Below are 22297 nucleotides of genomic sequence, written 5' to 3' on the forward strand. Positions count from 1 at the left end.
AAAAGCAAGTCGGATAGATATGCAACTAATCAATGGATGCCAAACTATACAAGATAGATATTGCCTTCCCATCAGTAACTACTAATAAATCAAAAAAGGGACATACATTCAACTAATTTCCACCATCATGTCCTGCCAATCTATTTATACCCCTGTGTTCAGCTGTCCTTACCATCACCACGCCACAACAGTATCCTCGACTCATCCCATTGTTCTTAATCTTGCAGCCCCATTAATCGACCCTCATCCAAGAGAAACCACAAGCATCAGCCATGAGGACCAGCCTCCCCCTTGTCGTCGGCGTCGGCGTCGGCATCGTCATTTGCTCCATCATCATGCCCGCCACGGCGATATCGATGCCTGGAGCGTGGGAGTACTGCAACGTCGACGCCCTGAAGATGCAGGAGCTCGGGAAGTGGGCAGTGGCGGAGCACGTCAAGATGGCGAACGATGGCATCCGATTCATCGAGGTGTGGGGCTGCGAGGAGCAGGTTGTTCAAGGCGTTAACTACCGTGTCTTCCTCCACGCGTTCCACAACTCCGGCGAGAAAGGCCGATTCCAGGCGGGCGTGTACGAGGGGGCGTCGAGCAGTGTACGCAAGCTCGTCTCCTTCGACCCGATCATGTAGACGAGGTTTTTTCGTGTATCTGTAAGTGCGGAGGTCGTGACAGGATATATTTATGAAGCATACTGTCGTTTCTTTGATTGTTTAACATCGGTAATAAAGAAAAAAGGTAAGAATGTATGCAAGCCTTGCCGGTGATTAGTGTACGAACCCAAAGGTATCACCGTGGCAGTCCTAGCAAGCAGGCAATGAGTATCCTCCTCGGCGCTATCGTCGCCGTCGTCAGACCATGGGCATGGGGCACGCTAGCCATGGCAAGCCAAAACCCAGAAGCTCGGCCGTTGGGTGGGTGACAGAGCACGTCGAAGGCTGAGGAACATGCTCATTCAGAGTTTCAGACCCGAGCTCCTCTCCTTCAGACAGATCATCTGAGTGACGGCCGGTTATACCGGAGATTTGAGATTTCTTTATGTATCGGAGATCGCATATAATTAATATGATACGTATATCCCATTTTAGATTGAACGCTGCTATGCATACGGCGACTTTTGTCCCATGTTTGTACGATGCTATGGTTAGAACCATAGCTTTTTTTTAGGCAAACTCAATCTTTATTATAACGTCACAATGTTTACAAGGAGGAATAAAAAGGTCTCCGGGCTGACCGAATCAAACATCGCCCCCAAAACAGACCTGACATGGCACAGAACATGGACGCCTGTTCATATGAGGGCCATGTCGTGTCGTCACGCGGGCCTCCCCTCCGGAGACAAGCACGGCGCATAAGAGAGCAACTAATTAACGGTTTGCCTCAAAAAAAACTAATTAACGGTTGACTCTTTTCAAAAAGGAAAATTTAAACGGTAGGCCCGGCGTGTGTGACAACCGGCGCGTGTGCTTTTCAGTATTTTTGGCTGTTTGGGGGCATTTTTTATCAAAAATACTAATCCCGCAGAAAAACCTTGGTATTTTTTTTTACAAAAAGAACATAGCGTATCGGCACGTGGGCCTACCTCGACGGATCAGCATAACGCAAGGCGTGTCATACGCAAATCGGATTACAGTCGCGTTCCAAGTGTGTTTGACTAGTTCGTTTTGGGAGCGCTCCTTCTTTATAGTAACTTTTGGGGAGCTCCTATTTGCCGCTCCTCTTCGGCGCCCTCTGCGCCGCGTAAGGTAGCGGGCGCTCGAAGGAGCGCGGTACTGGGCCGGCCCAGCAACGATCGCGTCAGATGCACAAAAAACGCTCAAAAATAGAATTGTCAGAGAAAATACGTAGCACAAGGGATTCGAACCCACATGCCATTGATTACAGACTTGGCGCTTCAACAAATGCACCAGTATACCATTATTGTCTTTTGTACGAAAACAGATCTATTTTACCCGTGTTTAAGCCCCAGTACAAAATATTTGGAAAAAGGGAACAGAAATTTGAACAAGAAATTCACGAATTTTAAAAAAATTCATCGCTTTGTACAAGAGGTCGCGGATTTCAAAGAAATGTTCACAAATTATCAAAATAAAAATCATCAATTTTTTAAAAAACATTACGGATTCGAAAAAAGTTCACCTGATTTGAAAAAGTTCACGGATTTGAAAAAAGTTAAATTGGTTTTGATAAAAAAGGTTAAAAAATTTGAAAAAAGTTCACCGGATTTTAAAAAAAGTTCACGGATTTGAAAAAAGTTCATCACTTTTGATAAAAAAAAGTTCACGAATTTGAAAAAAGTTCATCGAGTTTGAAAAAAAGTTTATCGAGCTTCAAAACAGTTCATCGAGTTTGAACGAAGTTGAGAAAAAAGTTAATCTAGTTTGAAAAAAGTTCATCGAGATTGAAAAAAAGTTCATCGATTTTGAAAAAAAATCATCGAGTTTGAAAAAAGTTCATCGAATTTGAGAAAAAGTTCACCAAATTTGAAATATAGAGTTCATCGATTTTGCATTGAACCAGAAAGAAAGAAAAAAGAAAAAGGAATGAAGAAAAATGAAAAAAGAAAAGCACATGGAAGAAAAGAATGATAAACATACATGTAATCACATTAGGCGTGGTGGCATGGTGGTTAGTGTAGTGTATGACGAAGCAGGAGGTTGGCTGCTCGAATCGCAGTGCCTGCTTTTGTTTTGCTTTGCGTTTTCAGAAACAATAATAGGGTAAAAGGCCGGCCCATATAGCTTCGATGGGAGATCGGGGGGTGTGCGCCCGCTACCAACTGGCCTATATTCGGCGCCTAGGCGCCGAATAGGATTTGGCTTCCGCGGCATATACACGCACCATCTCACAGGGTGCGTCGACTGGGCTGGCCAATTCAGTGCACTGCGATTACGAGGGTGAAAAAATCGCAAAAAGGGTAGCACGTCGGGTAGGAATCAAACACGGGACTGCCTAATTGCGCAAGCTCGCTGCTAACCACTAAGATCGAAGAGATCTGTTGACCGAAACACGGTGGAACACTAAAAGAACTAATGACAGTCTCAGACTTAACACAATTTGACAAAATCCTGAACAATTATCCAAATTTTGAGCAATTTTTTGAACATACGAACAATTTTCGCAAACGCATATTTTTCTAGGAAATCAAACAATTTTTGAATTTGCCAAACATTTTATCAAAAACATGAACATTTTGGGAATTCATGAAAAACAAATTAAAGCATGAACATTTTTTTAATTTTGAAACAGAAAACAATTTCGAAATCCTGAACAAATTTCAAGGGCAATTTTTTTAATACGTAAACAAAAGTTTGAAATTTTTTGAAAACACAACCAGTTTTGAATTTTCCGAGCACTTTTTGAAAAATCATAGCAATGGTTGGAAAGGCAAACAAATGTTGAACATTTTAAACATTTTCTAAATTTAGAATTTTGAACATTTTTTGCAAAACACAAACAATTTTTGAATTTTGAGACATTTTTTGGAAACATGAACCAATTTTGAATATCTTGAATTTTTTTGACAAAAGAGAGAACAAAAGAAAAAAGAAACAAAAGAAACAAAAATGTCTAAAAAAAGAAACATAAAAACTAAAAATGAAAAGAAGTAGGAAAAAGAAAAAAGAAAACCAGAAAAATCGGTTCAAGAACCTTCTCCCAAAACCGACCTGGTACCAACCAGAAGGTTCCCAAAACCCGAAAATGATCCCACGTAAAAAAAAAAGAGCTATCTGGGCCGGCCAGGTACCATCGAACATGTGGGATAGGTCGACAACTTGCAGCAAAATGCGGCAAATAGGGTTTTCCTCGTTTTTGTTTGATGCCTTTGTCCTGTTTGGGCCGACTTTTTTATTTTGTGCTAGCTGCGTGGGGTTCAGGTGTGTGGATCTGGCTTTCACGTTTTTTGAAGTTTCTAGAAGGTTCTCTAGTGGGTTTTTTTCTCTTTATTTTCTCCATGAGCTCTACCGGTTTTCCTTTCATTTTTATAGTTTTTTAATAAAAATATATTTTTCAAGTTTGTGAAAAAATTGTGTGCATCTTTTTGAAGCCATGAATATTATTATTTTCATATCCGTGACCATTTCTAAATACACGAATTATTTTCATAAATTCTTAAATACATTTTAAGTCCGTGAACAGTTTTGTATATCCATGAACGTTTTTTTATCTGTAAAAATTTAAGAAAAAAAATAAAAAAACTAAAATATAAGAAATATACAGAAAAATCTAAATAGGCAAAGTGCCATGTGGGTGGGCTGTGTGCCGTGATGTGTGGGGTATGTGTTGTGTCGTGTCGGCCCGCAAAAAAAAGGGTTGTGACATGCCCGGCCTTAAGGCCTGGCTTTGGGGATCAACCTTGTTCCATGGCAGGCCGAAGGCCGACCTGGCCCTATTATTCTCGTGTCGTGCCAGGCATGTGTCGGGTCAAAAGTCTGTGCCCATGCGTTGGCCGACGAGGCTGGCCCATATTGCCAGGTTTGGGCGGGATATGTCCAGTCCAACACACCTCTAGCACCTCTTCTACCTTTGTCAGCCCCATTGGAGATGGTTATTCGGTGGCTCTCTCACACATGTGTGATCTCATGGTGGCGATGTGGTCGTGACCATGAGGTTTGGGTGCTTTCAGTTATTGTCTGGTGACGCCATGCCTACGTGTCCTTTCAGATTAGTTGGTATCACTAAGGCTCATGGCCAGTAGCGGAGCCAACATTTCAAACTTGGGTGTACGGAGTTCCAATTATTTTTTTAAGTCGCCAATTTTTTAAATAAAAAATAGGAAATAGCATTCATGGTAAGATAGTATGCAAAAGACAACATCTAACATGTCACAATACATATGGGGCAAGTAGAGTTGTTTTTTAGAAACCTCTGGAGCTGTAGCCGAACCGGTATCTAATGGGCCATTCAATTCGGGATTTGCCGCCCTAGCTAATGGGCTTTTGTACATTTGGGCTAGTTGCTTACTTATATGGGCTTCGGGCCTGAGAGAGGTGGAGAGAAGTAGTGTGGATAGCTGGGCTAAACAAAATTGTGCTAAAAAAGGCTCGACTGGACAAAAACCGAATACGTACTTATGAATTACCGGTGCCAGCCAACGTACATGAAGTCCAAGCCACTCCCCCAAACTATGTAAAAATCCATGTTGATGCAGGCATTAGACAAGTGAGGGGAGGTTCAGCAGCGGCTGTCTATCGGGATTGCAATGGAAATTACCTTGGCGGTTCAGCACTGGTTATCACGGGAGTGGACAATGCCTCGACAATGGAGGTCATCGCATGCAGAGAAGCCCTATGCTTAGTTGAGGATCTTCACATCAACCAACTCATCGTGGCCTTTGACTCAAAACAAGTGATTGGTGACATTAACCAGGGAGGACCATCGTCAAGCAAATTAAAGCGCAAGCTATCTCTTTTACATGTGTTTTTACATTTGAAGGTCGGGCCTCTAATGTCAAGGTTCATAATTTGGCAAGATTTTCTCCTAATCTAGCTTCAGGGCAACATGTGCGCCTTGGCCAGCCTCATGACGCAGCTTGTATCCCACACACTGTGGATTTTGATGAATAAAACTTGGCTTTAGCCCTGAAAGAAAAGGCAACATACATCATGCATATCCCTATATACTTATTTTTTGGGCGAAAGTAATAGGGGTTCGTCGGTACACCCATGTACTCATTTGGCTCCGCACATGCTCATGCCCTGTCATTGATTTGGCTCAGGCTGGGGCATGTCCGCAAGAAGTTCCAGTGGTGCCTTTCTTTACGGCCATCTCTGAGGACATCATGATCTCTACTCCTAATGGAGCAGTTGGTAGTCTCCGTTCCGGGTTTATTTTCGTCCCACCATTTTCGTCCGGTTTTTTTTCGTCCTCACTCCCACCTATGACTTATCCACCAGAAACCGAAAAAACCTCCTCCTGAGGCCCCAACCCGCACCCATCCACGTACCAAAAAAATAGACCTACGAAGGTTAACCAACGAACAAAAACCTACCAAGATTAACCAGCGAAAAAAAACCTAATGGAGGAGTTGGTAGTCCGGTACGGTTTATTTTCAACACTTTCCTAATGACAAAAGATCACGGATCTAACTTTCCTAGCTTAGCCAAATCAACGAATCTCTTTCATAAATGCAATTTGCTTTAGGAAACAAATAATAGATTCTTTCCTACCTTAGCCAAATCAACGGATCTCTTCCATTAATGCAATTTGCTTTAGGAAACAAATAATAGATTCTTTCCTACCTTAACCAAATCAGTGAATTTCTCTCATTAATGCAATTTGCTTTAGGAAATAAATAATAGTTTTTCAGGAAACAAATAATGGATTTAATACGGTTTATTTTCAACACTTTCCTAATGACAAAAGATCACGGATCTAACTTTCCTAGCTTAGCCAAATCAACGAATCTCTTTCATAAATGCAATTTGCTTTAGGAAACAAATGATAGATTCTTTCCTACCTTAGCCAAATCAACGGATCTCTTTCATTAATGCAATTTGCTTTAGGAAACAAATAATAGATTCTTTCCTACCTTAACCAAATCAGTGAATTTCTCTCATTAATGCAATTTGCTTTAGGAAATAAATAATAGATTTTGAGGAAACAAATAATGGATTTAAAGAAATTCATAAGTAAACCATCTCTACTACTTATTAAAGAAGAAAACATGTACATCGCTAAGTGTACCCAGCCTAACGTACACATAACAACATAGCTCAATTATAACCACACGATCAGAATCACTTAATTTAATCTAATCCAGAGCCAAAAACGCGCTTAGCAATTTACCTGGGCGGACGAAAACTCTGCCGTACCAAACGTTCCGCGCGCCCCGCGTCGACCCCGGTACATCGTTTCCTAATCCAAGGAAAGGAAAACACAATCCGATATCGAAAGATCCCTGAATGCGGGTGAGCGACGCGGTCAACACGGGGAGGCGGCGGCATCTCGAGGGAACGGTGATGGCCAAGTTGTGGGCTCCGGCGGGGCTGCTGTGGATCTGGCGGATGGCAGCAAGATCGGGTCGACGACGGACGGCTCCGGCGAGAGTCGGAGGGACGACGGCGACGGCTGAGCTCCTCCATGGCCTGCTGCGGTTCCAGGGAGAACAGAAGGAAGGGAGGGAGGAAGGGCACGGCCAGCAGGCTCTCACCTCTCTTACCTCCATGCCGCCGTCGACACGACCCCCGAGCCTAGACCACGACCCATGCGACGGGACCCCGCTGATGCCGGCGGCGGTGCCGGGTTCCATGATCTATTCGACTTCATGTGTCGAATCATCAAGTCCGCACCAGCACTCCGCCGGGCCCCTCAGTGGGATCGGCGTCCGTATCAGCTCCTGCCTCTGCAAGTCAAGGGCTAGGCTGCTCGATCGCATCTCCAAGAGTCCCCCGCCGCCACAACGCCTGCAGTCGCGGACGGCCGTACCTGTCGACGGGAGCGGCTGAGCAGGGGACATCCCGCCGATCCGATGGCGGAAGGGCGAGATAATGGGCAAGTCTACCTTGGGTTGAATCTGGACACCAGCGAGCTCCTTGCAGTAAACCAGGTGCTGGACTTTTGCGTTTTGTTGATCAGGTTTGCACTGTGTGAATCACGCCGGTCCGGCTCTCACCCCTCTCTGACCTCCATGCCGCAGTTGGGCGCTCCTCCGAAACAAGATTATCGCGTCCAGGTATACAGTCCGCCACAAAACTCTCCCGTGCAGTGGGCGTACAGAAGGTACCTTCCTCTCCTGATTTTGTATATGGCAGTGTAGTACTATGTGGTTAACTAAAAACGAAGAGTAAGCAAATTAGTTCCTGTCAGAACAACTGTAGCCGGCATCGCCGCCGTCGCTTATGGAGCTCCACACCATTCCCCAATTGTACGAGAGCATGTTCAATCTTCGCCATTCTATACTATGTGCAAATGGTCAACTCTTTTCCAAACAAGAAGATATGAGGATTAGGCATATATGCCCCATAAGGTAGCTATATTCATGTGTTGTAGTGTGGATTATGGTCACGCTCTGTCTTGGACTGCAGATAGCTAGGTTAACAAAAATGGATACTCTGCATATTTTCTGAATTTTTAGTAAGGTCTACATGAATAAGGTTAGCAGTAGTTCTGACTTGGGGCACTGGTTAATTCTTCACATGCAGGAACGTGGAGAGATGGTGGGCTCCAAGCCCATGGTGATTTTATTGTGCTTGCAGCTTGAGATGTACTTGGTCCAAATGAAAATCATCATTTTGAAGGGTTAGTAGATGATGCTCAATGCCATAAACCTGCACCGATCGTCACTCATGTCATCTCATAGAAGTCTATTGAATTTTAATTAACTTTTGCTGTATGCTATCCATGATGTAAGTGGAGATAGGAAGTTCCAAAAAAATCCTGCACAATGGGGATGTGCACCAATGATTTGGCAGGATAAGATGTTTGTGAAGTATGAAAAATTATGACCTAAGCAAAACTTTTATTTACATATATTCATACATACTTTGAATTTTAGAAACATGTATTGCACGTATATAGTTAGATCTTAATTTTGTTTATTATTCAAAATGCTTGTACCCACTAGATTTCATTTTTTTACCTTGAAGGAGTATTATATTACTATTATTTGGAATCCACCTTGATCCTCCACTTCTATTTTTCCTAGGCAACTTCGCATGGAATTAGGATCACTTAATAAGGTTCTGGTTTCTTTTTCAAATTCACTTGCTTTATGCATGAACCTATTATAGATTTGTTGGTGTTGATTTGCAGTAAGACCAAATGTAATATTGTTCTCATCAATTTCTTTCATAGCATGTGTAATGCGTTATAACATCAGTTTCATTGAATTGGAAAAGGTGATAAACATGCAACCATTCTTACTCGATGATATGAATACTTCAGTAGCAATGGTGGCATTTGTTTGCACATTAGTATTCCATTATGTAGTAAAGGATATGGTCTGGTAGTCATTCTTTATCGTTATAGTTATTGTCAAATGGTGGAATATTGCTGCCTAGCAGCTCTGGTTCATGTGTGTGTGAAAAACAATGTAAAATCATTTTTGTTGCTGTAGAATCTCATGAGTCGTATGAAAAAGAAGGCTAGGATATTTATATTTTTTAATTGTTCAGCTGCTTGTGTTACAGATCTGGGCATACCTTTTGTTTGAGATAAATTTGGGCATAAATTGTCACAAATAAATGGGTGGTGTTGGGTCAAGGTTCAGGAACCCAGGGGCATCATGCTTCTTTTGAGCCACATGGGGAGAATTACATCCATGTATTAGAAAAACTAGGTGCCCGCTTAAACAGAAAAAATACAACTCTTGCTGACCGGGAGCTTCATGGTAGTGGCTAGAATTTAATCAGAGATCCATGTACAGGTTGATTGTTATAAAACCATGCGATGGAATCTTGATGTTGACAATGTCCAGAAACCTGATTCGTCAGAGACAAAATCCAACCTTAATTCCCCCATTCAGATCATGAAATATTGGGGTTAACAGTTTGCGATGTAAGATGGGTTGAGATCTGCTATACGTTAACTTTCTTTTGTTCAAATGTTTTCTTTTGTTTTGAAACCTTAATGTTTTCTGTTGTGGGGTGACAATGTCTGGGTTTATGCTAACAAGCAAGAAAAAAGTTACATGCAATGAGTTCCCAATCTTGAAATATTGAAATATTGAAGCATATCTTGGAACGACGGAGTTCCCAATCTTCATGGTAGATGATGGGACACTGGATGCTGAAGTTGCTTATTGTCTCGCATAGAACAATAGCATGCCCTTATTTTTTGCTATGTTTTGCCCATGTTGATTACGATGGCACTGTTTTGAACATTCTATCTGTGTTGATAAAAAAGGAGATGATTTGGTATGCCCTCCTTGCAGAGGATCGAGCCTGGTCGGTTGGTTCTTGGTTGGGTGTTGTTGAGACGATCCAAGCCACCAGCAATTCGAGCTTGTCTTCATGGTGTGTAATTATATTTAGGTAGACAAAATCCCCTGATGATAGCCCAAAAAGAAGATTCGGCGTGACATGGAGATAAAGTGTTGCGTGCGGCAGGAAAGAGACAAACATATTCAGAAATCCAAACCAACAGGATGACAGTTGCGAGATGGCGATTGGATGGTGCTGACACATCTTGCTAGCGAGGAGGCTGTTTGCCGAAATTGGACTTTGGATTGTTATAAAATTTCAGTTTAGACCAATTCTTGTTAAACATAACATGTTATTGTGACAGCTATTATGAAAAAAATTGATTTAGATAATCAAAATGATGAAGAAATTCCTAAACTTACGTGCGCTGCACGTGCACCCTTTCCAATTTGAAGGGCTGCTTATCGGTTTTAAATCTTGAAGTTTGCACGGTCACTAATATGACCATGCTATTTTAGAGTGATAACCTTCATTTCAGGCAGTAATGAAACTTGAAATGCCAGTTGACTAACAGTAATAAACACCAAGAATACTGGTTGATGTTAATGGGAATTATGATTAGCGATGATTCATTTTATGCTCTGGTGGAATGGGTCAAGCCAGTTTGCGCGGTGAGTATTGTCCGTTACTTATTTTCATACTAATTACATATATTGTTTGTGCAGGATGGATATGAGTTGAGAAAGCAGTTTTTATTATACTTGCTAAAACATCGTGGGAATGAAGCTAAAGACAACTTTCCGTATATTGTGAAAGAATTTCTTAAGCGTATAACCTAGATATTAATAATTTTATAATAGATGTTTAGTTGGAACTCCATTAAGTTTGTTACATGGACATGCCGTTAATTTTTCTTTTTGGCAATTTACATTGCAAAAATGTACTTTAATTATTAAATAATTGTGTCTGTGTTATATTGTCCGTACGTGTGAAATTTAACATGCATTATCTTTATATAACTCTTGCAAACTATTTTAAGAGCCCGTGGCAACGCACGGGCATTGTACTAGTAGTTTCTAGTGGAGCATTATGTTAGGTGGCTCTCTAAGATCCACCGTCAAGATGGTGACCAGAACACTATTTTCTGTCCAGTGTAACAATTAACACTCTGGCCATTACTGGCCGGACCCTACAATGACACACTTTCATAAGTGTTGAACCATGCACCTTGTCCGAAAATATGTGTCCTCACCATTGGTAGTTGGATTTGGTGATGTCGGCATGAGTATGTGTTATCCCCTCTTGATTGCACTGTTGTGGACGAATAATGACTTAATCGTACATGTATATCGATGATATCTATTTCGTATATTGTGCTTGTAGATATTTTGGTCTTAGTGTCTTGCGTCTACTTTAATACTCCCTCCATCACAGTTTAAAGGGCGTACCTTACATCTCTCTGGGCCCAAGGTTGCTAGCGATTGGCAGGAATAACAGATGCACTGGAGCTGCGGTAGTTAAGGATATGCGCCTAATTAATCGCCAAACAAACGCATAGTAACCTCCCCGTCCAGTAAAAGAAGGAAACAGCCATGCAAAAGGCCTCGCACAACCATGCATGCAAACAAAACCGATTCACACCTCCACCTAAAGTTTCAGTTCACACCATGCATGCGCACCAGGAAGGCAAGCGGAAGGAGTAATTTCAGCGGGCTAATTCCTCCCAAAACGATGCGGTTAATAGGCTAATTAATGACCTGCGCCCTGTTTCCCTCTAATTGTGAAAAAAATCTGGTTTTGAAGATACGCCCTTTAAACTGTGATGGAGGGAGTAATATTCCCTCAGTTTATTTTTACTTCGCGTAAATTTTGTTAAATTTTCTAAGTTTGGCCAAGTTTATAGAAAAATATATCAGCATTCATAACAGCGAATTAATATCATTAGATCCATCATGGAATCAATTGATGGATGTTTCTATAAGCAAACATTTAAATCAGTATCAGATATTGATATGGAACCAATTAGTGGACGCTTTTTTTCTAAGGAAACATTGGTACCACCTTAGGCTAACCGTAATGGGGGTGTCATAGTTATATCATGCATGTTAGCTAGGAATTTTTTATGAGGTGGCATAGAATTAAGTGAAAAAATGGAATTGATTATCGTATTATGACATCGTATCATAATAAATATTGTACTAGTATGTGTCTTGCATGTCAATAAATAGGATCATCTGAGATATTAATCTATAATACTATACATTACAGAGATACTATCATACACTAGTATCATATGCATGATACTAACTTGTACTCCCTCCGTTTTTAAATATAAGTCTTTCTAGAGATTTCAATATGGACTACATACGGATGTATATAGACGTAGTCTAGAGTGTAGATTCACTCATTTTGCTCCGTATGTAGTCCATATTGAAATCTCTAAAAAGACTTATATTTAAGAACGGAGGGAGTAACTTGTGATACTACACTCCTCACAAAAAAAAAAGAACTTGTGATACTACCCATTACACCCAGCCTTATAGGGCATGCATCAAGAATGTGGTTGAGATGGTTAGGTGGATAGTGGTATCCCCAACCCACCAGGGTTCAAATCCTGGTGTTCGCATTATTCCTGGATTTATTTTAGGATTTCCGGCGATGCACTTTCAGTGGGAGGAGACGTTCCCGTCGACGACAAGGCGCCTATGATGGCTTTCGTAAATCTCGGGGTAGGGTGTACGTGTGTGTTTCATAGAGATGAGTGTATGCGCGTATATATGAGCGCTTGTGTCTGTACTGATGCTCAAAAAAAATGTATCGGTATGCATCAAGGGATCAACCACATTAATTGATACTTTTAGATACAAAGCAATAATTTATTAGATAGATATATGGTGTATATGACATGCATTTAGTTATCTCCGTCTGTGTATTCGACCATGTCCCAGCGCTTCTATTTAAACGCCCCCGGTTCACGTGTCAGTGCCCCGACTGATCTGAGTATCTGACCGCTCTTAAGCTTCCAAACCTCACTGATAGATCCAAAGCCAGCACAGCGAAAACCAGCAGCCATGAGGACCAGCATCACCCTCGTCATCGGGGTGGCCGCCATCATCTACGCGGTCGCCATGCCCGCCACGGCGATGCCCGGCGGGTGGGAACACATCCGTAACATCAACGACCCGAAGATCCAGGGGCTCGGCAATTGGGCGGTGGGGGAGCACGTGAAGCAGGCGGGCGGCCGGCTCAGGTTCAGCAAGGTGGTGCTGGGCACGGTGCAGGTGGTGTCAGGCTTCAACTACCGGCTCCTCGTCCAGGCGCTGAACGTCGCCGGCAAGAAGGACGCGTACAAGGTGGAGGTGTACGAGGCGGCGGCCAACAAAGGCCGCAAGCTCGTCTCCTTCACCCCGGTCGCCGAAGAGGCGTAGGCCTTTTGGTGCATTTGTAATTCTTGATGGACATCGCCACAGCTCACAAGCAATATTAATGAGGCATCAAAAAGTTACAGATCCAACTGCATTACCTTTGACTCACATAATCTAAATGTCACTCTCGTGTGTATTCTAGAAAAGAAAATTTTGAGCTAACTGGTGGAATACGTGAATGCCTTATACTACATTTTCAAACGAGGGGGTGCACCAATTTTGCCATCTCAATGTAGTACAATTTTGAATTTCAAAGCCTGAGAGAACAGAATTGCTAAGTTCAGTTCTCTCTACAAAAAGTCAAAGCCTTCTTTGCCACCAAAGCTTTTATGCTATCTACACCATCAGCTATGAGATGGTTTTGCAGAACAGGCATCTGGGTTCTACAGTTGAGGAGCCATCCAGTCAGTACTCACAAAGTCACAAGCTTAACTCATGCCTCCACGAGCCCTTTGCTACGTGCTTTCTTCTTCCCGCCCTTCCCCTCCTTTGGACTTGCTTGATCTTTCTCTTCGACTTCGGTTTCTATTTTGGCAAAAATTGGCTTCGGATCCATCATTGCCTGGCCTGCTTTAAGGGCTCCCCATTTGGTATCATCCTGCAGGGCAGTTAGCACAGGGTTGTAAGCATGTCGCGCCACTGGAAATTTTTTATATTGCATATCTGCTATTTATAGTTTGAAGATTGTGTTCTCTGAGGGTGTTAGTTCATATACACACTAGACAATGGCTGTAAAATACTTTGCAAAATTGGGTTTAGACCTAAATAGCATATCCCTGGACATACAAGAACATACCCATCTCAATGTACGAAACTGGTCTTCTGTGAAACCAAGCTGTGTATAAATCCTCAACGAAAGGCTTGGGGTGATTGGAGACAATGCTATTGCAATTATTCTCATTGTCTCTAGAATAATGACGAGATCCTGTAGTGAAGTGCAGACAAAAAAAAAGAATAAGGCAAATATCACAAACAAAATAAAATAATAACATCAAATAAATAACACAAACTAGCCACCCCAAAATCATCTCAACAATTCATCAGAACGACTAAAGTCATGTTATAGTTTCATTATTACAGCCACAACAACAGAGTTGCTGTGACATCGGAATTAGGTACTCAGATGTACAGAATATAAAGAATTTTGAAGCTCAAAGAGTGCTCTTCTGTTTGAAAGTGGGTTTCTTTTACAAACATGAAAAGAAGCAACTAATGCATCATGCAGTTTGACCTTGTCAGCATTAAATTTTGGCAAGTAAAATCTGAAACAAACACGGCAAGCCCAAAAGGAAGAGAAATAGATATAGTTTCAACTTTCAAGTGTTTACCTTTGCAGCCTTTTCAGCAATCTCGCCCCCTTGCTTGAAACAAGACCATGGTGCTTGCTCGTCAATGTACAAGTTTCCCAAGTTACCAATTTCTAGAACAGTTTCGCATGCTGATGTCAACGAAAGATTTTCGTAATGGCCCTTCGCCTTGTCCACCTGTATAAACAGTTTATATCACTGTAACACCAACAGATACAACAGAAGTGCAGTACATGCAAACATGTGTTAAAAGAATCTTTTTATTAGGCAGATGAATAGCAGGTGATGATCTGAAATATCCAAATACAACATGTGTCTGAAATATCAAGTGGGACCAATTCATAATGGACAACACGTGCTGACAGTGTCTGAAGCGCTTGTTGGCTCATTGTCACATGTCAGTTCAGCAAATATCATATCCATTATCTATAGCTCCAAGGAGAAATAATAAAACAGTTCAGCTAGGATCATTATGGTGGATGTCTTTACTTTCTGTAGGCCAAGAAACAGAACTTAAAGGAGCACCAAACAAGGAGCAATCATTACATATAAAGGGTTTCAAGCTTTTGTAATGCATAATTGGAAACGATTTCCCTCACAAAGATTTTTTTTTTCTATTTAGACCGTTTACTGTCTAGAAGTTCACTTTATTAAGCCAATTCAGACAACCTACACCCCATGAGAAGTAATGCAATGACAGATCAATGGTTTGTCATCAGTTCCAAAGATACCAAAGAGACCAACTTACCAAGTTTTCAACATTATTCTTGAATGAATTGCCATCTGCAGCAGCAATTGAATCAAAAGCTAAGGTGGAATTGCAGTTCTTTTTTAGGAGACCAAGCGTTCGATTGAGAAGGTTTCCTGTTCAGATGAGAACAGTATCATCACTAATCACTTAAGACAGACAGTTAATACCAACTAAAGCATAAGCCAAAAATAAGTGAATAAAAGTTTTAGCACGCATAAATACCAATTGTGTTAGCAAGATGTGCATTGACTGTATTGATAAAACGTTCTTCTGAATAGTCCCCATCATTGCCAAATTCTACTTCCCGCAAGAAGAAGTACCTAACAGCATCCGCTCCAAATCTGCCTACCAGATCCTTTGGTTCAAGTGTGTTGCCTAGCGATTTTCCCATCTTCATGCCATCCTAAAATTTGCAAAATAAAAAGCAGCTGCATGAAATAAAAGTGATTTAATGAGATAAAAGTGGCTGGGAGCCCAGATAGAATTTATATTTGTTACTCAAAGACACAACTACAAAGCAGTTGCTGTGTTTCACAATATCTGTCCAAGACAACCATGCGCACCAATGAGGTGCAAAATTTATAATAGCTAATGCCATTGGACCGTACACATCCCTATAAAATTAAAGACTACTCCTACTCAACCTGTCCTGCAGCAATGAAAAAACTATTGTGAAACAGAATTTCCCAGAAAAATGGACAAATGTTACAAAAGGAGGGAGAAGACAAACATTTATTTCACATAAAAAGGAGAACATAAGTTCTTACAATTTGAAGTACACACATAGTAGAGGGTTGTAAACTTGAAAAATCGAGAAGAAGGTGGCCAAAAATACAGAATTATCTATGAGCTACAAAGCCAAAACTATAGAACATGTGAAATACCAACAGGTAAAAGGATAAATGCTAATACATATATACACTAATATAGGTGTGCTAACTTGTGTCATGTGCAGTACCATTATACAAGTTACTCCCTCCGTCCGGTGAAGAGTGTACGTTTGGCTTTAAAATTTGTCCACAAAGGAGTGTACTTCTATCTTCCCAATGCACTTTAAAGTAGAAAAAATGCTTTTCTCTCATCACACGGTAATCAAGACCAATAATATTCTACACATGGTCTCCTCAATTTCTACATGCACTTAGCTCATTGGGGGTTGGGTAATTAAAGAGGAGAGAGATGGTGGCTTGCATCTTCCCAATGCATTTTTTACTCCACTCCATAATTTGTCCTAAAATTTCTATATGTACACTTTTCACCGGACGGAGGGAGTAGATTAAAATCGTACATATGTAAAACGTGATGTATTCTAAGGTAGACATGATACTGAGTGGAAGTATGCAACCGATGTCCAAATGTCTAGATGGGAAATGCACATGTAGTTGCAGGAAAAGGCCTTATCAAATACGATGATCACATAGACATGCTCAAAATACTATGTGCTGTATGGTGTTATATCGTTATCAGTTGATGTGGAAACAAGAACATTGGAAATATGTGAGGTCACCTTTGTCAAGAATCCATGGCCAAAAACTGCATCAGGAACGCTTATCCCTGCTGACATTAACATTGCTGGCCAATAAATTGCATGAAACCGCAATATGTCCTGAGGTACATGTACAAGAGATCGTCACAAAATGAATGAACATATAAAACAAAGAAGTTTATCCAATATTATTGCTTTTAAATGGGACAAAAATGTCAATATCTACAGTGACCAGCTCCAAGTAAATTGTACTGGAATCAGTAGATTAACAGTACATTTTATGACATTGGCATCTTCAGGTATTATGAAACATAATAAAATACATCAGATTTAACATATGAGAAGAGATGTGTTGTTCTTTCTATTTCTTAGCTGTCACACGTCTCTCACTTTTCGGAATTAGGGGATGCATCTGTCAAAATTGTTTCAACTGTGACCTACCAGTGCCAAGTCACCAAACCCAGCATAACACATGATATTTTTATTAGTGCAAGTAACTGCAGCTGAGGCACAAGGGCCCTATCAAAATAAGTTTAAATGAAACAGGATCTAATCTTGAGAACTGGAAGGAGTGAAACTTGTCCCCGAGTTTCGCCATATGGAAAACTGAGTGGCTATGTGATGTTAGCTGGTTACTATATAGATCAACATAAAGGAGTTTATGTTTGTTTATTCATTTGACAAATGTCATATTTCAGCACTTTCTCTTAGCAACACTAAAAAAAAAAGTGGTACTATCTAAGTTCACATCAAAATGAGAGCTCCTTACGACGATAAGAAGGAATCAATCAATATGGTGTTTTGCTATAAGTTGAAACAAAAACATGAATGTTTGAAGAAGCTGCAAAAATTATTTGCCCAAAACCAACCTTTCCTATCAGGTGTAGAGATGCAGGCCAACCCCGATCAACAGCTTGCTGTAAACTTGCCTGCTCCCCATCATCTAGGGACGCAGAAAGATAACTAAAGAGACAAACATACAGAAATGAACAACCAGTACGAAACAAAGTAATAGGCAATGCTACATAAGATTACGTACTCTAGCCTCATTTCAAGATTTCAAGTCTGCAAGTTAACTGCTCATTTACTACATGCATGGACTAAGAGACTGGGGCATCTTTTGCTTTTGCATAGAAAGTTCACAGTTTCGAGTAAACAAAAGAACAATTTATCTAAGAATTGTCATTGCCAAACATGAATATAAATCAATGAAGTTGAGTATATCAGACAACACGCCACATACAGCCATATCTATCCAGTAGAATTTGAGTAAGAATATGCAACCTGTTCATGCTTACTAAAATGCCAAGCAGCAGGTATGAGACATACAAACATACCCTAATAAGGCATCAAACCACACGTATATTGTTTGTTTGGTGTCATTTGGCACTGGAATACCCCACTCGACAGATGCACGAGAAATAGAGAAGTCTCTCAATCCACTTTTAATCCAGCCTTCGACCTACAGCTGTGTCTTAATTAGTAAAATAACAAAGAAATAAGGGCATTCTAATACCATGAAAATAAACACATGTGAGCTGAAAGATTGGCAATTAATGAAGCGTCAAGGGTTATATTTTTACTGAAAGCTAAAACATGAAGCAGAGTATGAAAATATGAATCTTGGACACTTCTATAAGAAAAAAATTATATTATCCTATCACTGTACACAAAACCAAGGTGTGTTACTGTGAGAAGAACAGAGGCTACTTAATAAAGTGCATTATGGTCAGTCAATGTGTAGGCATGCGCCGATGCACACATGTACTTTGAGATGTCATAGTTGAGATCCATCTTGCCAGCGCAAGGAAAATAAACATGTAATGGCCAGGCTTCAAGTGCTTAGTAAGCTTTTTAGACAAAACACCGCAACTCGATTACGAAGATGGGCTGGGGAAATTACCAGCAACTACATCAGGTGGCGAAGTCCAGGATTGGATTGAACAACCATGGCTCCCCAACACCAAACTCGCACTGTATGCCGCTAAACCCTGACATATGATATGCTGTAAAAGCTAGGTATTACATGAGAACCGTTGTGGTCTAAAGACACTCTTCACTGTCTATCGACTATTTTAACTATTACCATATAGTACACACAACCCTTTGGAAGCTTTCTTTTTCAAAACTGGTAAACACTAACATCTAGGTTCTAACCTTTAATCTAGTTAGGTATTGCCGTATTAGGATGATATCTAAGTGACCATTTGACAGGTTGCCAGAAAGGAAATGTATTATGATGATGTTTGTTCAACATGCCAACAGCACTTCTTGTCAAGAAGGAATTCAACAACCCGACAAAATCCACGTAGTTTGTTACATATTTGACTGCACAGATATATTTGAGAAAATCATGCCAAATCTTCAAAAATTTATATGCTGACATGATGCATATTTTTTTAACTTGTCAGTAGTCAAATCAATATAATTAGAATCTCCATTTAATAAGCAATCGGCCACAATTTTTAGCACTAAGCCAGTAACTCAATAAACACACATCAGATTGAACAAAACATAGAGAATAACGCCTCACCTCGTGCAAACGATGTGATGGCCTTACAAAATTGGGATTGCTTGTCAGTAGCTCTTCTAATTTATGCTGATATTTTGACAAGGCAAAGAAATAATTATCTTCCTTTCTAGGTACACAAGGCTTCAGATGCACAGGACAGCAATTATTTTCCCCCAACTCTTTTTCATCCTGTGCGCAATCAACAAAACAGACATTATTATTTGGTAAAATTACCAATATATAACTGTAGAGATGATCTACATAGATGCCCATGATAACACTTTTGTTAACTAACCATTCATACATGTATAAATACATTTACCTAAAAAAATGTACTAGTGCTGCTATATGAGAAAGGTACAAAGAAGCTTGCCTTGTACTCCTCACAGCTGACACAGTAAAGCCCTTCGTAATCAGCCCTATATATGTCACCACTACTTAGAACTCTAGAATAGAAGTCATTAACAACAGCCTCGTGCTTAGGATCAGTTGTGCGAATAAACTTGTCATACTCGATGTCTAGCTGCAAGCAAAAACAAAGTTGGAAGAGAAATGTGAGCTCCAGATTTATGACATATTGTGAAATGGTAGACTGAAAATACTTTGTGTTGTCACATACATCAGCCCAAAGCATCTTGTATGAATTTGAAATTATATCACAGTGCTCCTTGGGGTTTCTACCACTGGCCTCTGCAGAGGTGGCAATTTTTTCACCATGCTCATCTGTCCCAGTAATGAATATAACCCTCTTCTCTAGCAATCTCTGCAACCAGATAAGCACCATGAACAAATTCTTAGAGAAGGACTCGGGCGACAAAAGGTACGCAATGCTCCCAGTAGCTCAACTAGTCTAACAAACAAATCATCAAACTGGAAATATTTGCACTGCTAACACACAAAGATACTGAAGTCTGTGCATCTGCATTCCCGCGGTACATATGCACTGGCATATTCACCACTTAACTAGAGAACAATGAAGCGGTACATATGCACTGGCATATTCACCAGCCATTATACTTTTTCATACGGGTTGCGTATCCAAACATGGCTGCCAGCAGGTGGATCTCGAGTAATGTACTCAAATTCCTGACATGGACTTGTAAAAGTAGTATGAAGGCTTGCCTGGAAGCGGGCGACAGCGTCGGCGGCGATGGTCGTGTATGCGCTGCCCATGTGCGGCGGCGCGTTGACGTAGTAGAGCGGCGTGGTGAGCACATAGGGTGGCGGCGCGGGCGGGGAAGCATCTGAGGACGAGGAGATTGAGGCGCAGCAGCGGCCGCGGACGCGGCGGTGGGGCGCGGAGGCGAGGGGGCGGGCCGGGGGTGAGGCGAAGGCTAGCCGACGGGCGGTGGCTCCGATGGAGGAGGGGGCGCAGAAGAAGGCCCGCCCAGCGGCCATGGCGGAGGAGAGGGGAGAGGCGGAGTGGGTTAGGGAGGGGTTTTGGGTCGCGTTCGTGAGGCAGAGAGCGCAGATGTTTGAGGTGGGGAACGATGGCGATGGGAATGGGATGCAGCCACCCTAATCCAAATGAATTTCAGGCCCTGTTTGGATCACCGTTTCTCTTTTGAATACACTTGTAAAAAATACACACCCGCTTCAATTCCGGCTGAAATTTGCACAGCGGCCAGTAACTTACAGGTGTAAGTTATACACCTCCGTATTGAAATATAACCATTCCAAGCTTGGCCTCACTGGATTTCTTTACGCTCCTTTGATTCAAAGCAATTTCACAGGATTTTTAAAGGATTTGGATCCGTAGAAGTCTTTCTTACGTTCGTCGTTTGATTCCCAGAATTGAAATCCTTAAAAAAATCTTACATTTTTTTACACTCTACTCTCTTCGTTTCAAAATAATTGAAGTTCTAGGATTGTTCTAAGCCAAACTTCATTAAGTTTGACTATGTCTACAAAAAATATATTAATATCTACAAAACCAAAACCACTTCATTAGATTTATTATGAAATATATTTGATATCCTAGATCTTTGTGGATTTTTTATAGACTTGGTCAAACTTTAAAAAATGACTTTAAAAAATCATAGAACTTTAATTATTTTAAAACAGAGGGAGTATTTTGGAAAGAAAGAATCATCCACTAAAACTCTTTGTAGAATTATTTGTTTTCCATGTGCTATCATTCATCGAAATTCCTATAGATTTTTAATTCTATAAGATTCAAGTTGAGATGACACTCTAATCCTCCAATTCTTACCTATTCTTGTTTCTTATAATTATTATGAATCAAATAGGCCCTTCATGTTTGTACTTTTAAAATAAATAATTATTTGGGGTTGCTCAATTTATATAAATGTAGCTTGTAAGAACTTGCTTGCACTTTGTTGTTTAAAGAAATTTTTGTTTAATCCAACCTTTTGAATTCATTTGCAGTTTTTCTAAAGCAACTAAGTGATGGAGCCATGACCCGGGGGTGGCTTGCCGGGCTGGATAAAGCCAAAGGACGGATGATGTAGGGTCGAAACCCTAAGGCCGATCTTTCACGAAATGGAGGGGATCCTACGAAGAACACGAGGGGAAACACGAGGGAAAGCACGAGGGGAAACACTCAAATCAACGGGAACGATCGCACATGTGCTAGATCCATGAACATAAAGAGTGATACAAGATTCAAACGCACCAGAGGACGATACAAGTAGCGGGTTTTTCTCCGTGAGGAGGTCTTGAAGGTCTTCCCGTGAGGGGTCTTAAGTCCACTTGGGGGATCTTCTCCGTAGAGGCCGCGGTCTCCGATGGAGAAAGTATCAAGTGGATGAGCAAAGCTCTATCTCTAAAATGAGCTATCACATTGCTAACCTTAGAAAGAGGGAGGAGGAGGAGGAGTATATATAGTCTAGGGTCACGAAGGGGTACAAGGGCCTCGGCCCAACACGCTGTGGGCACACACGCGTCGGTCGTCCGACAGCTACCGGACGTCCGGTGGCTCGCGAGGGTCTGGTCG

General features: G+C 41.1%; 3 protein-coding genes across 3 annotated transcripts; 2 read left to right on the forward strand and 1 right to left on the reverse strand.

Moving 5' to 3' along the window:
- Window positions 1-272: 272 nt before the first annotated feature.
- On the forward strand, window positions 273-629 carry LOC109753213 (putative cysteine proteinase inhibitor 7). Its single transcript, XM_020312129.1, has one exon. It carries the CDS (start codon window positions 273-275, stop codon window positions 627-629), a length of 357 nt encoding a protein of 118 aa, XP_020167718.1.
- Window positions 630-12931: 12302 nt separating this feature from the next.
- LOC109753218 (putative cysteine proteinase inhibitor 7) lies at window positions 12932-13288 on the forward strand. The gene has a single exon (XM_020312135.4). The coding sequence runs from the start codon at window positions 12932-12934 to the stop codon at window positions 13286-13288; it is 357 nt and encodes a 118-aa protein (XP_020167724.1).
- A 23-nt stretch (window positions 13289-13311) lies between these two features.
- Window positions 13312-20841, reverse strand: LOC109753217 (methionine--tRNA ligase, chloroplastic/mitochondrial). Its single transcript, XM_020312134.4, has 12 exons — window positions 20464-20841; window positions 19961-20104; window positions 19715-19864; window positions 19363-19530; window positions 18167-18291; window positions 17699-17792; window positions 16851-16949; window positions 15566-15746; window positions 15341-15456; window positions 14614-14769; window positions 14082-14210; window positions 13312-13883 (listed from the first exon to the last, which is right to left on the reverse strand). The coding sequence occupies exons 1-12, from the start codon at window positions 20737-20739 to the stop codon at window positions 13719-13721; spliced, it is 1803 nt and encodes a 600-aa protein (XP_020167723.1). The 5' UTR covers window positions 20740-20841; the 3' UTR covers window positions 13312-13718.
- Window positions 20842-22297: the final 1456 nt, after the last annotated feature.

The sequence above is a fragment of the Aegilops tauschii genome, chromosome 4 (genome assembly GCF_002575655.3).
Source record: "Aegilops tauschii subsp. strangulata cultivar AL8/78 chromosome 4, Aet v6.0, whole genome shotgun sequence".
In the NCBI taxonomy this organism is placed as follows: domain Eukaryota; kingdom Viridiplantae; phylum Streptophyta; class Magnoliopsida; order Poales; family Poaceae; genus Aegilops; species Aegilops tauschii.

Excerpts from the sequence above, each read along its gene's own strand:
- LOC109753218 (XM_020312135.4), top strand. The coding sequence starts at position 12,932 with ATGAGGACCAGCATCACCCTCGTCATCGGGGTGGCCGCCATCATCTAC.
- LOC109753217 (XM_020312134.4), bottom strand. The coding sequence starts at position 20,739 with ATGGCCGCTGGGCGGGCCTTCTTCTGCGCCCCCTCCTCCATCGGAGCC. Across the intron at positions 19,865-19,960 it reads ACAAGATGCTTTGGGCTGAT|CTAGACATCGAGTATGACAA; the intron begins GTATGTGACAAC and ends TTTTGCTTGCAG. Across the intron at positions 19,531-19,714 it reads TCAGCTGTGAGGAGTACAAG|GATGAAAAAGAGTTGGGGGA; the intron begins GCAAGCTTCTTT and ends GATTGCGCACAG.
- LOC109753213 (XM_020312129.1), top strand. The coding sequence starts at position 273 with ATGAGGACCAGCCTCCCCCTTGTCGTCGGCGTCGGCGTCGGCATCGTC.